Here is a 16,405-nt window from a genome sequence, read left to right as displayed (position 1 = left end):
CCGTCGAGAAACAAATGGCAGACAGACTGTCGCTCTGCGTGTCATCTGAAGACTTTGCGCCCCTCTCTTTCTCTATCCTCTCTCTATCTCTCTCTCTCTATCCTCTCTCTATCTCTCTCTCTCTATCCTCTCTCTATCTCTCTCTCTCTATCCTCTCTCTATCTCTCTCTCTCTATCTTCTCTCTATCTCTCTCTCTCTATCCTCTCTCTATCTCTATCTCGCTCTATCTTCTCTCTTCAGCCTCTCTTTCTCCATCCTCTCTCTATATTTCCTCTCTGGCCCTATACGATGTATATGTGCACTGGTGTTTGTGTTTGTTTCCCTTCAATTCTTCCGGGTATTCATTTTAAGGGGCTTTGCTTATTACTCTACATCACAAAATGTGTGCCTTTGGGTTGTGTGTGTATGTTTGTGTGTGTGTGTGGGTGTGTGTGCGGTTGTGCATGTGAGTGAACATGTGTGTTTTCAACAAGGCTGGAAGGCCTCATCGGACTCATCAGGATATCTGTGATGAAAAATGACTGTGTCTGAAAGATGAGTTGTGTGTGCGTACGTGTGCATGTGACTGTGCGTGTGTGTGGAGATTGATGGGATTCTCTCTAGCAGTAGCCATGTTGTTGGGGGAGCGGGGGAAAGGGGAGAGAGGGGGGAGAGGAGGGAGGAGAGGAGGGGGGAGAAGAGGGAGGAGAGGAGGGAGGAGAGGAGAGAGGAGAGGAGGGGAGAGAGGAGGGAGGAAAGGGAGAGGAGAGAGGAGGGGGGAGAGGAAGGAGGAGAGGGAGAGGAGGGGGAGAGGGAGAGGAGGGGGAAAGAGAGAGGAGGGGGAGAGGAGGAGGGAGGAGGGGGAGAGGAGGGGGAGAGGGAGAGGAGGTTGTCTACTACTCAGGTTAATATTGACTCAGCCTGGGCAGCTACATGCCTGCAGCAACCATCAATCACATCCACTGGGCCACACACACACATCCACTGGGCCACACACACACATCCACTGGGCCACACACACACATATTGACCAGGAACCAAGGCTTTTCTTAGGTCCCAGAATTTCTTAGTGAGCTGCCATGCATCTTTCAGTTCCACATACAGCAGTAGTTGGATAAACAGATCTAAAACAACATTTGTTTATCCGTGCTATTCGGTTGGCTTATGTCAATTTCATTCTTTTTCAATGTTGATGTATTGCTTCATCAGAACTATGTAGACTTATATCTTAAACGTTTTTATCTGAAAGTTACAGTGACTCGAGCAACTATACTAACAACTCCACTCACAACAAATGTAGTTTAATCTTGTTGTTTGTTTTCAAACAAAATGCAACTCTACACTTTCCTACGAACACTGTCTTGCAAACGGATGACACAGTTCATCATCAGAGGGGAGAGAAGGGTAAAAAAACAACAGTTCCTTTCACAAACAAAACCATTAATTAATGCAACCCTGTTTCCATCAATCACCTCCTCTGTCAGGGAATTAGCATACTCTCTGAATGTTGGATGTGTTATAAGAGCAAACAGTTCATTTCCAAAACATCAATCAGTCGAGTCTCTTTACCCCTCCCTGGGCTGTGACATATTCGTCTCTCATCAACACACAAAGAGACTCTTAACTCTTTTAACACTTTTCACAAATTAAAAACATATGTGCCTCAAAAGACAGGGGTCCCAAAAGTTTTAGATTTTTAATTTAATTTATTTTTATGAGTATAGATGAGGGGGGTTCGTTAATTAAATGTGATGTATTTTGCGCACAAAAGACGATCAGAAAATAAATTATGTAATCGACAATTCACAATCCTTTTTCTCATTTATATCATTTTATTGTTCAAGACGCATTCATCAGATTCCCTGTAATGCAAAGTCAATGAGGTGGGTTTACCTCCCAGTTTGGCCTGTTAGGTGTAATCCCCGCTAGTCCAAGCACTTGTCCTCTCCAAGTTGGACTGGAACTCGCTTCTCGCCGGTCGCCCAGCACGCGCAACCTGCCCTCTTCAGAGGATTCAGAAGGCAGCGGCCCGCGTGGTCTTCAAACTATCCAAAAGCTCTCATGTCACCCTGCTCTTCATCTCCCTCCACTGGCTACCCATCATGGATCTTCGCTTTTTTTATAGTTCTATGTCTGTTATTTTATATGGAACTTGGCGTCTGAAATAAATATATATATATATATATATATATATATATATATATCAAAGTGACTAAATGACTAAATGTAAATCCCTTTGTGAGACACAGGTTCAGCAAACAGTGCCTCACCCACATTTACAGTGGCCTGCCCTCACTAAACTGTCACATCTGTCAGTTATTACCATAGGTTTATTACCATCATTAAACTTCTTAGGCTTATTGTGCTGTTCCTCATTCCTGTCTAGAACTGGGGCGATCGAGTTGACCAGCTGAAGACGTTTTGCCGTTCACACGGTTACGAGAGCCTGGTGTTGTACTCGAGCGTGCTGAGTGGAGATCATACTCCAGGCCACCAGGTGGCAGTGTTCTCTGTCAACACAGACATCCTCAACCAGGTAGGACTGGGAGGACTGGAGGAGGAGGGGGCTGGGGATTAACTGTTGGGACTTTCAACACTTTAGTGGATCTGAATGTGAGCCATTTATGACAGATCAGGGCCTTTGATGATAACAGTACATACAAAGTACAAATGTTTGGGACAACCTCGTTGTTATAATCAGTGACCTATGCTCTTTTGTAAAGCTCTCTCTTGGAAGTCGCTTTGGATTAAAGCGTCTGCTAAATGCATGAATGTAAAGCACTGTTATCATCCCCAATTACTACAGAATCTCACACCAGTGAACTCTCATTAAACCTGTCTTTTCAACCTCCGAATCAGACTTTACAACAATAATGTAGATTATCTTACTAAATTTGTGCGTAAGTGGATTAATCTTAAACTGATAAAAAAATTCAAGGCAGAATTTCTGTAAAAGAGCTCATGTAGAAGACGTGCTGTTGTTCTCATTTTTGTAGAGATTCTGTTTATAGAGATACTGTTTGTGTCTATGTCCCTGTGTGTGTATGTATGTATGTATGTGTGTGTCTGTATGTTTGTGTGTCTGTCTGTGTGTGTGTCTGTGTGTCTTTGTCTGTGTGTCGTCCTTCTTGCTCTTCCAGATCTGCTGCGAGTTCGAGGAATGTTCCAGCCCCTCACTGGAGATGGAGGCGACAGACTGTCTGCAGGGCTGCCTGCAGCTCTACCACCTCCCCGCCCCTCCTCCGGCCCCCCCCGCAGGGCTTCCCAGCCCCCCGCAGGAGCTCCAAGCCCTGCTCCGTGGCTTCCTGGGCAGGAGGACCCACGTCCTCTCCTGCCACCCCAGCAGCAGGACCTCTTCCACGGAGGGCGTGGCCGGCAGCGCCCCCCTCTCCCAGGGCTCCTCCGGGGTCACCGACATGGACGGCTCGGACGCGGAGAGGGCCGAGGGCGCGGTCTCCGCGGCGACGGTGGTCGGGGCGGACCTGGTGAGCCCGGACAGCGGCATGGCGACCGTCCGCAGTAGCCGCTCGTCGAAAGAGAGCTCCGTGTTCCTCAGCGACGAAAGCCCCGTCGCCGAGGCGACCGCGGCGGGAGGGCCGCTGCTCAACCCGTCCCTCCTGTCGCCCGTCCCGCCCGAGAGACGACGATCCAGTCGTAACCGTAGCGACAACCTGGACCTGTTCAGCTTCGACCCCCTGCACTGCAGTCCCGCCTCCGTTTCACCGGGGGCAGCCTCCGCCAGGGTGAGAGGGGGGTGTGCAGAGAGTTCCAGCTTGTCCGAGTTTGACGAGCTCAGCCTGGTGGATTTTTCGACCCCGGGGTCAGGGGTCGGTGCGCTTGGCAACCTGGAGGACGGAGCTTCGTTGGCGCAAGTTGAGATCGAGGTGAATGACCTCATTGTCCCGCCCACGCCGGTGAACAGCCTTGTGGGTAGTTGTCCTCCCAACAGCGCGGGGGTGCAGTTCTTCCCCGAGGACGTGGCTGACAAGATCTCCGTCCTACAGCGAGAGCAGGGCTGGCGGGGGGCGGGGGAGGACGGGAGAGGCTCCTCCCACAACACCTGGAGCCAGGAGAATGTCCTGGAAGGGATGAGGGGCGGGGGGGAGAGTGGAGGAGGAGAGGGAGGAAATGAAGAACCCCAGATGATTCTCCTGTCGGAGAAGAGGGAGTCATCTGACAGCTGGAACGCCGACTCTGGCTTCACAGAGCCGTGGAACCCAGGAACCCTGGCAGACCTTCAGCTCACCCCTCCCGACGAGGAGAACGAGGAACGCAGAACCCGCCTCGGGAAAAGAAGCAGAACCCGTGGTCTCAAAGGAACAGAGACAGGAAGTATTTTAGGGAGGAGGGAAACACTGACCACCCTGACCCCTGACACCTCGAGGGAGGAAGAGGAGTGGGGGGAGGAAGATCGGGGGAGGGAGTGGCAGCAGGGAGGCGGAGCTAGACTTCTGGAGTTACTCCGCCCAGAAGGGCTTCCTGAAGTCTGACAGTGGGACCACCACTTCTTACCCAGAATCCTTAGACATGTGGAACATGACCATCCGCGATGACAGCCTATCACCTCTCACAACCCCGGACATGACTGACCTATCAGAGAGAGGGAACTCGCTGGAGAGCCCGACGGGATTGGCCGGGGACGGGATGGACATGTGGAACACCACCATACAGGAAGATGCCGTCTCCACGGCAACTAGCCCGGAGGTGTCGGGCGCTGGGGGAGAATACCTCCCGCGCATGCAACCATGGGGACAGGAAGTGACCAAACAGGAAGAGGAAATGAAGTGCTATGGACTGGATGGGGTTTGGGGGGAGGCTGGGGGTGTACGGATAGTGATAGGAGAAGAAGAGGAAGACGGGTGGAGCGAAGAAGGAGAGACCAGCAGGATGGAGACACAGGACCAGACGTCTCCGGATAAAGACGCCTGCTCAATGTCCGTCCCTCACATGGTGACGTCCACGTCTGAGTACGACAACGTGGGAGCCGGGGGCTGGAGCCAGCCCCCCTCCCCAGACCCCGGGGCCAGCCCTGCACCCCTCCGCCAGGAGCTGGTGGAGGGCCAGTCCAGTCCCTTCGTAGCCGTGCTCCAACCCCAGACCAGAGGAGCCGCTGGGACTTACTTTGATCCACAAACGCATGATTCTAGATCTGAGATGTTAGACAGCGATGCACCGACCCTCCAGGACTCGACCCACACACAGATCTTCCTGTTTGACACAGGTCACGTGACCACAAGTGTGCGGGGTGAGACGCCCTTGCGTCATTCGGAAGAGAGTGACGGCAAGGAAGAGCAGGGCTCAGAGGGGCCTGATTGGACCGAGGACTTGAGCAGCCACTCCCCATTTGTTCTAGTGAACAGCTCCGCCCACACCCAGAGTGACGCGGTGCCTTTAAGCACCAGGCAAGATCCCACCTCCTCAGCCAATCAGCTGTTAGATAAGTGGGCTGTGGCCTCGGAGCCAGCTCAGACCACGCCCACTCCATCTCCGAACCTTGACAGCTGGGACCGAGTGCCGACCCCCATAACGACCACACCACCCGCTCACCCAGTCCTTCCTCCCAGCACAGCACAGGCCCGGGGCGGGGAGGATGGTGGGCCAGGTGCGTGTGGGGACGTGGAGGGAGCCATCCTGGAGGCCATGTCTCTGAGCTCCAGCTCAGGGGAGCGAGACGGCCTCAAGCCCAGCCCGGACAGCCTCCCGCTGGGCAGCAATTCCGACGGAGACTCCTCGGGCCTGGAAATGGACTACATCATGGTGTCTGGGACGGGGACTGTCAGGGAGAGCGAGGGAGAGAGGAGGGATGAGGGGAGGGTTTATCACAGGCCGGGTAATACAGGAGGGAGAGAGGGAGGGAGGTCCTTGGAGACGTATAGCATGTTGACCTACGCTGCCACGCTGCTCCAGATCAACGCTGCCTCGCGCAGATGTCACCAGGAGAACGCAGAGCAGGACAGACTCAACCAAACGATCACAGGAATCTCCAATCCACAACATTTTGACAAAACCCATGCAGATGGCGACAGCTCTGATCAGGCCAATACCACAGGAATCAGTTCAGGTCCAAACCCGGCCTCCAATCTGCCCAGACCTGTGCAGACAAACCCTGAGAGCTGGTCCACATCCCATGCAGGTAGCAGCAATGACAAGACGAGTGCTGATAGAATCTCTCCTACCAACGTGACCCCAGAGATCCTCATCCCCGGCCAATCAAACACAGACGCCGCAGGACTCCACCAATCGGAATCCAGATTGTTGAAGGAGGAGATCCGTGAAAACCAATTTGAAGTTGTTGGAAGGAGTAGCTCCTCCTCTTTCAGGTATCAAGCAGAGAACTTCCTGAAAACAAGAGAGGAAGTATATGTCCACTCTCAAATCTCATTGGAGGATTCAGATGAGGGAGGTCACTCCCCCCCTGCCCCTTCCTTGGGGGGTCAGGATAATATGGGGCAGTGTGCCCCTCTCCACACACCCCACTCTCCTCTCTGCACGGACAGTTCCCCATCACCTTGTGCTGATAGCACCTTGATTGGCATGCCTGAAAGCCTATTAGGAGGCTCTCCCAGGAAAGGGGTGGGGCTGCCGTTCTCTGGGGACCTCATGGCGGAGGAGGAAGAGGAGGAGCTTAGTTTGGACCCGGGCGGCTGGAATGTGGCGAAGGGAGGGGTGAAGGAGGCTATGCAACGCCCCCCCCCCCTGCTGGGAAGGGGCTGAGTCTGGAGATCCAGGGGGAGGCAATGAATTTTGACAGTGTCTCACAGCCAATGAGAGATGAGTTCTTTCAGGGATCGGATGAATATGGAATGCGGCAGCCTATGAGAGAGCAGCTTTCACTGAGACAGGAAGGACAGTCAACAGGACAGGAAGTGGAAGGCCAGTCAGAGACTCAATCAACCTACGAGAGGTACGTTGTATGTTTACTGCGACGTACTTCACCCTCTGTTTGTTTACTGGATGTGAGTGTGTGTGTGAGGGTGTGTGAGTGTGTGTGTGTGTGTGTGTGAGTGAGTGTGTGTGTGAGGGTGTGTGAGTGTGTGTGTGTGTGAGTGTGTGTGTGTGTGTGAGTGTGTGTGTGAGTGTGTGTGTGTGTGAGTGTGTGTGTGTGTGTGTGTGTGTGTGTGTGAGTGTGAGTGTGTGTGTGTGTGAGTGTGTGTGTGTGTGTGTGTGTGTGTGAGTGTGTGTGTGTGTGTGTGTGAGTGTGTGTGTGTGTGTGAGTGTGTGTGTGTGTGTGTGTGTGTGAGTGTCGCGCCACTCCTTTCAGTCATGGGCATCGTCAGTTTGCGGGTCTTGGGATCATTGCTGTGAGTGAGCAGAGCAGACTGCAGTTAGCTGCATTTCAAGCTCTTGAGCAAGGTTACATGGTGATGCAGATTGTGGTGATCTGAGGCTTCGAATATCCAGCCCACGAGGCCTCTCGCAATGCTCTCCTTCCTCAGCAGTGTGTGTTGGTGAGTGTGCGTTGCGCCAGTCTGTGCTCTCAGCCCTGTGTGTATGTATTTGGAAGTCTGTTTACGCCTCATTAAATATGCATTACCGGGCTCATTACAGCTGTTAACCCACAAAGGCGGGGGAGATATCCCCTCTGTCTTATACAAGGTGTGTGTGTGTGTGCACATGATTTTCTAAATTTGTGAGCGTTCACATTTGTTTGTTCCTGTACAGTGACATCTCATGTCCTCAAGTCCTCATGTCCTCAAGTCCTCATGTGTTCATGACCTCATGTGTTCATGTCCTCATGTGTTCACCAATATAGAGTCATATTTTCCACCTTGTACTGTGTGTGTATGACACATTAGTGTATCAGCAGACAGTGTTAGTGTTTGTGTCAGGTGATCAGGTGTTCAGCGTGTGTAGGTTAACAGAGTTTCTATGTTTTGCAGCTCAACTTTTTTCAAGTCTTACATAGTCTACTGTCTGCCATCAAAGAATGTTATCAGAATCCGAAGGCTGATGGCACAGGAATTTGGGGTAGGACTTTTATCCTATCTGATGTCACAATGCGATCCGATGCAAGGACACGTCTGTGACTCACTATGCCGACCTTAAACTCCTGAAATGGAAACTGTCCTGCTATACTGGTTTCTAATTAGTGAAGTGAAAAGCTCAGAAGTTATTCAGGTAGGAGTGGAGTCAACTCACAGAGTCTTTTTCTCAAGTCAAAAGAAGTGGCTTGATGGTCTTAATAATAATATTAAGTCTTGGCGGGCTCAATAATCAGCCCGCCAAGACAGAAGGCAGTTTTGTATTAAGCTTATTTAAACCTTTTAAAAGCATGATTATGGGGTTAAGTTACCAGAATAAATAAAACCAGTTTTTCATGAAGTTATTCAAAACCACAGAAACAGAAGAATTCTCCTCCCACAATGCAACTCTGAGAACCGAGAATGCTAAGAAGCTCATGTAGATGTTCTTTCTTTGTTTCTTCCAGTTGCATTGTGGGTATTCATTTTGCCCTGTCATCCACTTTGTAATTCTAATGACCTCCTCAGAGCCTCTGGATTAGATGGCCCCTCCTCCAATGTGTGTGTTCATGTGTGTGTGCGCCCGTGTGCAGGGTGTATACATGGTGGTGTTCCATGAGAGTGGGTGCAATTGTGTAACTTCAGCTTCCATTCATCACATGGCTTGAACCTGGCACAGAATTGACCCACTGGTACTGCCTTAGAAAGGGGGAGCTGGGGGGATCTGGTAGGGGGGACGGGGGGCAGAGGGGCTGAAGAGGGGTTGGCAGACAAGAGAGAGAGACAGTCAGACGGAGGGAGTAGGCAGAGGAGACCAAAAGGACAGGCAGACAGACAGACAGACAGACAGACAGACAGGCAGACAGGCAGAGGAGCGCCATCTCATGTCTGTATGAGGTGAGTAGAGAAAGAATAGACAGAATATTACTGTCCCTTTTTCCACGTTTGAATGATATCCAACACTGTGAATGAGGAAGTGTGTTTCCGCATACATTTGCAAGTGGTTGCGTTGTTGTGTCACTGTGTGAAGTTGCGTTGTTGTGTCACTGTGTGAAGTTGCGTTGTTGTGTCCCTGTGCAGTTGCGTGTGCGTGCGCATACATGTGCGGTTCTGTGTGTGTGTGTGTGAGTGAGTGTGTGTGTGTGTTTCTTTGTCCTGTTCTCCATTGTGGAAGAGCGTTATGCTAATAAGGGTCTGGGGGTCTGCTAGCAGGACAAAGCCTGCCATTGTCTCTGACCCACGTGCAGCCTGCCAGCCTCTGTGTCTCTTCCTCCGGTCAATCATACCCAGCTAAACATCCCCCATCAGCATCCAGTTCAACTGTAAACACAACAAAAATGGCATCCGGCCCCCATCACTAGCGTGTCCGACGTTTAGCATTTAGCGTTAGCAAGCAGCTGCGTTTTAGATGCTGGTGTTGCTGCTGCTGGGGCCTCTACTGTGCGTGCTGTTGCCTGGGCTGCTGCTCCTGGCTGCTCTGGCACTGTGTGTGGTGGATTACTACTGTCTGACCGGTGCTGTCCGCTCTGCCAGGCCCACACACCCCGAGGACGGACCAATCATGGACAAGCAGGAACTGGACCAGGACATCGATGACTACAGACCAGGTGACGCCCTGCTAGCTAGTCGATCAGACTACAGACCAGGTGACAACTTTATCAGACCACTCCTCGTAACATTCCCCAGCTAGAAAAAGGGTATACTTGATTTAAATGTTTTAAATGAGAGGTTGACATGTTTTCATTACAGACCATTTGTCTTCTTTTTCAACACAATTGCAAATGTACTTAAATGTAATGATTTTGCATATTCACGAACATGTTGACAATCTTAATTCACGTAATTATGTTTGTACTTATACTTGGTAAGAATATACTCTAACGTATAATATATTCTTTGTCTTGTATTTCCATAAATACCGTTGTTCTGTAGAGCTCTCGGGGGGGTCCAGTGCCCACAGGAAGAAGCTGGCAGCCCCGCCCATGAACGTGTCATTGGACCGCAGCGAGGGCTCCGTCCAATCAGACGATGCCCTGGACACGCCGGGGGACGCCCTGGACACAGGGGACGAGCTGGACATCAACCTGGACGAGCTGGACACCCCGGATGAAGCTGACGAGATGGATCTGGAGGGGCACGGTGATGATGCCATGCATGGTGATGAAGACATGCATGGTGATGATGATATGCATGGTGATGATGACATGCATGGTGATGAAGACATGCATGGTGATGATGACATGCATGGTGATGATGATATGCATGGTGATGATGACATGCATGGTGATGATGACATGCATGGTGATGATGACATGCACGGTGATGATGACATGCATGGTGATGATGATATGCATGGTGATGATGACATGCATGGTGATAATGATATGCATGGTGATGATGACATGCATGGTGATGATGATATGCATGGTGATGATGATATGCATGGTGATGATGACATGCACGGTGATGATGACATGCATGGTGATGATGACATGCATGGTGATGATGATATGCATGGTGATGAAGACATGCATGGTGATGATGACATGCACGGTGATGATGACATGCATGGTGATGATGATATGCATGGTGATGATGACATGCGTTTAAAGACAGACACTCTAGTCTACAGTACATCATATCAGCAACAGTTATTTTCCACTGTAATCTACAGTATATATTTTTAAGATACAACTTGTACTTCTGCAAAATTTAATTGGACTATACGAAAACCTGGATTTAATGATCTAAAATCAATGTATTGTCTTTTCCTCAAATTCACATCACAGATTTTTGCCGTTAACATTCTTTGATGATGTCACAAACAGGAGACTCCAAGCTGGCCAATCAGGGTAAAGGTGAGCAGGAGGACGCCATCCCAGAATACAGTGCAGCAGAGGAGCGTCATGACAGCAGGCTGTGGAGGACGGTCGTCATCGGCGACCAGGAGCACCGCATCAACATGAAGAGCATCGAACCCTACCAGAGAGTCATCTCACATGGGGGTATACACACACACGTGTACTCACACACACACGTGTACTCACACACACACGTGTACTCACACACACATACTCACACACACACGTGTACTCACACACACACGTGTACTCACACACACATACTCACACACACACGTGTACTCACACACACACGTGTACTCACACACACATACTCACACACACACGTGTACTCACACACACACGTGTACTCACACACACATACTCACACACACACGTGTACACACACACACGCTCACACACCTGCTCACAATCACCTTACAATCGCACACGTATACTGTGTACGTACAGTATAAACAGTACAAAATTTTGAGTATTAACTACATACTTCCCTTTCTCTTCATAGGTTACTACGGAAACCAAAACGCAATTATCGTGTTTGCAGCATGTTTTCTACCAGACAGCGACTGTGATGACTACCACTATGTTATGGAAAACCTCTTCCTGTGAGTAACTGCCATCCGCTGCATTTCCAGTAAATCTCCTTTTCAAAAGTTTTGACAATCCTGAAGTAGGTGTGTTAACGTGGAATCTCAGGTATGTCATTAGCACCCTGGAGCTGATGGTGGCAGAGGATTACATGATTGTGTACCTGAACGGGGCAACGCCTCGTAGGAAGATGCCAGGCCTGGGCTGGATGAAGAAATGCTACCATATGATCAATAGGAGGTACAAACTTAAACACCCACGTTTGACATTTACGTTGAGCACGTTTGTTTTTGTTTTTTTTTCTCTCTCTTTTGTTAGATTTTTTTTTGTCTCTATCTGTTTCTGTTTCTGCCTGTTACCCTCTTTAATTATTTCTTTCTCCTTCTCTTTTTTCTTTCTCCTTCTCTTTTTTCAAATTTTTCTCCGTCTCCCCACTTTACATTTTGCATTTCTTTTAGTCAACAGAGTGACTTACAGTAAGTACAGGGACATTCCCCCTGAGGCAAGTAGGGTGAAGTACCTTGCCCAAGGACACATTGTCATTTTACACGGCCGGGAATCGAACCAACAACCTTCTGATTAATAGTCCGACTCCCTAACCGCTCAGCCATCTGACTCTCTCTGTCTCTATCTCTCTGTCTCTCTCTCTGTCTCTCTCTCTCTGTCTCTCTGTCTCTCTCTGTCTCTTTCTCTGTCTCTCTCTGTCTTTCTCTCTTTCTCTCTTTCTCTGTCTCTACCTCTCTCTCTCAATCCCTTTCTCTCTCTGTCTCTCTCTCTTAATCTCTGTCTCTCTTTCTCTTTGTCTCTCTTTGTCTCTCTCTCTGTCTCTCAGTTCAGTTCAGAATGCTTCATTGGCATGACAGTTCAGGTTGAAAAGTATTGCCAAAGCAGTCCATATTGAATGGACATTTTAACATACAGTATATATCAACATTTTACAAGGAGTCTAACACTAATAATATGGCAAAATAACAGTAACATAGTAAGTTGGGGACTGTAGAAAAGTAACAGATAAATGCATGTTACAGTAAAATATAGAAAGGTTTCACTGTTTTTCACAATTAATAAAACATTAAACTTACTTATACACGGACACCTACGAAACATTCTAATTCTGGTTTGGCTCAATGTCAGCTTTCACCGTGGTGTCCGTGTATGAGTATATTTCAGAGAATCAACCAGCATTTTTTATCGTAAATGTTTGCCTTCCTCCATACAGCCCTTTTCTCAACCCAATTGAAGAGTTTTTCTCTGTGTGGCGGTGAAGTGTCGATGACTGAAACCCATTTCCTACATTTTCTACAGGCAATTGAATTGCCCTGTGGGTAACATGGGTGTGGAGTGTTTTCAAGGCTGGATTCAGCTTATCAGAGGGTTTTTTCTTTGTTCTTTGTTGACTTTGTCTTTGTTCTTGGTTTCTTTTTCTCAATGTTCTAGGTCGAATTTTTTGTTTTCTGTTTGATGTTAATAAATGGGAAGGAGGTGTGCCAGGCGGTAGCTGGTTTGTTAGTCTCATAACCAGCTGGCACAGGGGGCTCTTCTTTAGAGTGGAGGGTTTCCTCAGGACTGGATTTTAAATGCGCGTAACATTTTAATTAACTTTTCTGGATTTCTAATGTTAGTGGGAACTCTGTCTCTCTCTCCCTCTTTCTCTTCCTCTTTCTCTGTATCTCTCTCTCTCTCTCTCTCTCTCTCTCTCTCTCTGTCTCTCTGTGTCTCTCACTCTCTCTCTCACTCTGTCTCTTTCTCTGTTTCTCTCTGTCTCTCTCTGTGTCTGTCTCTCTCTAGGCTGAGGAAGAATCTCAAGTCTTTCATCATTGTCCATCCTTCCTGGTTCATCAGAACAGTGCTGGGAATCACCAGACCCTTTATCAGGTGAAGACTTCCTGTTTCCTCTTGCGTTGTTGTTGATCAAGTATTTCCTACAAATCTACTTTAGACAGTAATTATATTGTGCATTGTCTTTCTTTCTCTTTCTCTTTCTTTCTTTCTTTCTCTCTCTCTCTCTCTCTCTCTCTCTATATCTCTCTCTTTCTCTCTCTGTCTCTCTCTCTCTCGCTCTCTCTCTCTCTTTCTTTCTCTCTTTCTCTCTCTCTCTGTCTCTCTCTCTTTTCTCTCTCTGTCTCTCTCTCAATCCCTCACTTCTCTCCACCCCCTCCCCCCGCATCAATTCCTGTACCTTCTGCAGTTCAAAGTTCAGCAGTAAGATCAAATATGTGAGCAGCCTAGCGGAGCTGAGGGAGATGATCCCCATGGACTATGTCTACATCCCCCCCAGTATCGTCAGGTGAGTGACATCATCACCCCTCGCCTGCCCCGTCACCAGGAAGTACCTTAGGTTTCCTTCTAAGATAAGATTAAATCCCCTTTTGAGGGAACTGTAGTCCAAATGATGGATTCATTTAGCAGACGCCTTCATCCTAATACGGAGTGATTGAACCCTGCAACCTATTGATCTGCAGTGTAAATGATTTAACCGTTTTATCTATGCTGACATGCACCATTGACCCAGGAGACGGTTATAAAAATGGCTCTTATTTGCTTTTCACAATGTATGCTTCTTGTTTTGGCAACCCACAATGTTTTTGGGGCTATCTCGTTGTTTATGATCATTGACCTATGCACTTTTTGTAAAGCTTTGGATAAAAGCGTCCACTAAATTAAGAAATGTAAATGTAAAAAACAGTTGAATGTATAATATTAAAAAAGTTTAATACTAAGGAGTTAAACAATAACTAAAAAGCTAAACAGTACTGTGAGATATAAAAAAATATTAATAAATATAAAAGTTACTAGAGATATATATTTTTTTAATAGAATAAAAGACAAATAGGGTAGCAAAGTGGGCAGCATTGTGCAAAATGTGCAAAGTAGGTGGTGGATGGACTCATAATGGGCGGGTTTCCCAGATTCGTTAAGAATCTCTTAACACTAAGAGCGTCTTAAGAACGTTCTAAGGGCGCTCTAGAACGCTCTTACGGTGCGTTCACACTGCAGCGGGGCGGGCAGAGCGGGGCGTCGGCTTCCCATTCATTTTCAATGAAACCAGGCGTTGACGCCCGCGTAGGGCATTGTGGGAAGGCGAGCAGGGCGTTGCCGCTCGCGTAGGGTATTGTGGGAAGGCAAGCGGGGCGGCGAAAGTTGGATTTTCTCAACTTTATGTAAATGAGGAGCGTGAAAACGCTAGCGTTGGCCAATCGGGTTGGTTTCTTGTTTCTTGTAACATAGCAACTGTTTGTCATGGTAAACATTTCTAGGTTTGACAAGTTCAAGATGGAAGAGCAACTCATCGTACGTGTGTCTACGCACTCAGTCTTGTTTTATACGCCTCTGTACGATTAAAGAGACGTTAACAAAACATGTATAACTGGCACAGGGTTGCCGAGGTTGTCGATGTCCCTGGTGTGTTAAATTTAGTCTTGTCACTTTAGCTAGCTACAGTACGTAACTTAGCTTTCTTCTGTGCTAGCCGCATACTACTAGTCTAGCTACAGTAGTCTAGTTTACCCGGCACACGATTGACATTCAACGTTGAAATGCTGGTTGGCAGTCACTCGCTAGCCATACAGTAAATGTGTAGTGGCCATAACCTAGTGAATGTTACTGGAAAAATGTTTTAAGTTCTGTACAGTACTGTAGCCTATAGCCTAGTTGACACGATCATGCAACATCTCGTCAGCGTATCTGATTCCTTGCATCATGTCGTGTAAAAGCTGTATTTTGATCTAGACAGGAGCACCTATACATCAATAATGATCGCTATTGTAGATACATGAACCCAAGTCTGCGCACTTGTCCATGACACCGTTTTACACAAACTACAACAGTGACCTCACTAGAGAACTACCGTTAGAACGTCCTTAAGAAGATCTTAGTGTTAAGAGCTTCTTAATGAATCTGGGAAACCCGGCCAATAATAGTGTTAATGTCAGTGTGAGTCCTTGGCCTTGTTAAAGAGGCCAACAGGCAGAGAGTGTCCAGAGTGGGAGGAGTCGGCCACAACACTGAATTAACAGACAAAACAAGACAAAACAGGGGGCCAACGCTGACCAGCCGAGGCTGCCATCATCAGCACCCATCTTGGATGACCTCATATGCTGCCATAATAACTGAGCTGGAACTATGCTAGACTTGCTTTACTTGCCTCAACTTGAATCAACTTAAACTGAGTCAGACTAACCGGCATAAGCCTGGCTTATTTGGCAAACTTGCTTTATGGAACCGGCCTCGAGTCAGGGGGAGGCCTCGGGGTGTGAAGGGGGGATGGTGGTTGTGATGCACCCTATCCCTAACTCTGCCCCCACCCACCCCCCACCCCCCATCTGTATCTGCACTGCTCCCATCAAGGTATGAAGAGGAGAATGGTATACGCTCATCTACAGCTTGTTTACGGTTGGTCAGTCAGTTGAACCTATAAACCCCCCACCACCCTCCTACTAAGTCCGACTGCATCCTTCCCTCGTCCGTCCTTCTTCCCCTCTTTTGTAGCCTCAATCAGGACCTTCAGGGTCCAAACACAGTCGTTAGTGTAAGCCTCTCCACCTGGTCACCCTGGCAACACCTTGACTCCGCCTCACCCCTCATAGAGGGCGTAGCAGGCCTACGTCCTCTTACACTACCTTCTGATGTGTGATGTTCTTAGACTTTGATTGGTTGATTTCTACCCTCCTTGTCCTGATTGGCTGCTGTGGGACTACTGAACTCATTCCCAACATCTTTGGCTTTTTAACCTTAACCCTCCCATTAATGAGGAAAGTGTTTTGTCCGTCTCTTCATAAACGGAGTGACTAAGTTCAGTTGAGTTCTGGATATTAATAAGTATTTATCAATCTGCAGATTGGGAGAAAAAACCAGACCTCTGACAATAAAAAGACAACACAACCCCAGGCTTAGGTCTCAATCATGTCTCCGTCCGCTCTGAAGGCCGGAGGACCATCTTTTAAAGGGCACAGGAATGTAAACATAGATAGTGACAGTCAGGCAGTAATGACATTACAACAGTCTCAGAGAGTGAG

At 48.2% G+C, this 16,405-nt stretch overlaps 1 protein-coding gene across 1 annotated transcript in view; it reads left to right on the top strand.

Annotated features, from left to right (window-relative positions):
• Positions 1–16,405, top strand: part of LOC146233116 (uncharacterized) — a 50,915-nt gene that overhangs the window by 32,609 nt on the left and 1,901 nt on the right. The window contains 12 exon segments of the mRNA XM_084690031.1: positions 2,367–2,516; positions 3,121–4,386; positions 4,388–6,679; positions 6,712–6,884; positions 9,475–9,587; positions 9,874–10,080; positions 10,770–10,946; positions 11,308–11,407; positions 11,499–11,630; positions 13,179–13,265; positions 13,579–13,677; positions 15,738–15,782. Coding sequence (XP_084546157.1) covers positions 2,367–2,516; positions 3,121–4,386; positions 4,388–6,679; positions 6,712–6,884; positions 9,475–9,587; positions 9,874–10,080; positions 10,770–10,946; positions 11,308–11,407; positions 11,499–11,630; positions 13,179–13,265; positions 13,579–13,677; positions 15,738–15,782 — 4,841 coding nt within the window.

This window comes from Hypomesus nipponensis, chromosome 24, assembly GCF_054491055.1.
Source record: "Hypomesus nipponensis isolate SF chromosome 24, ASM5449105v1, whole genome shotgun sequence".
In the NCBI taxonomy this organism is placed as follows: Eukaryota; Metazoa; Chordata; class Actinopteri; order Osmeriformes; family Osmeridae; genus Hypomesus; species Hypomesus nipponensis.
Note: the sequence above shows the minus strand (reverse complement) of the source record. Positions and strands in the feature narration are given on the sequence as shown.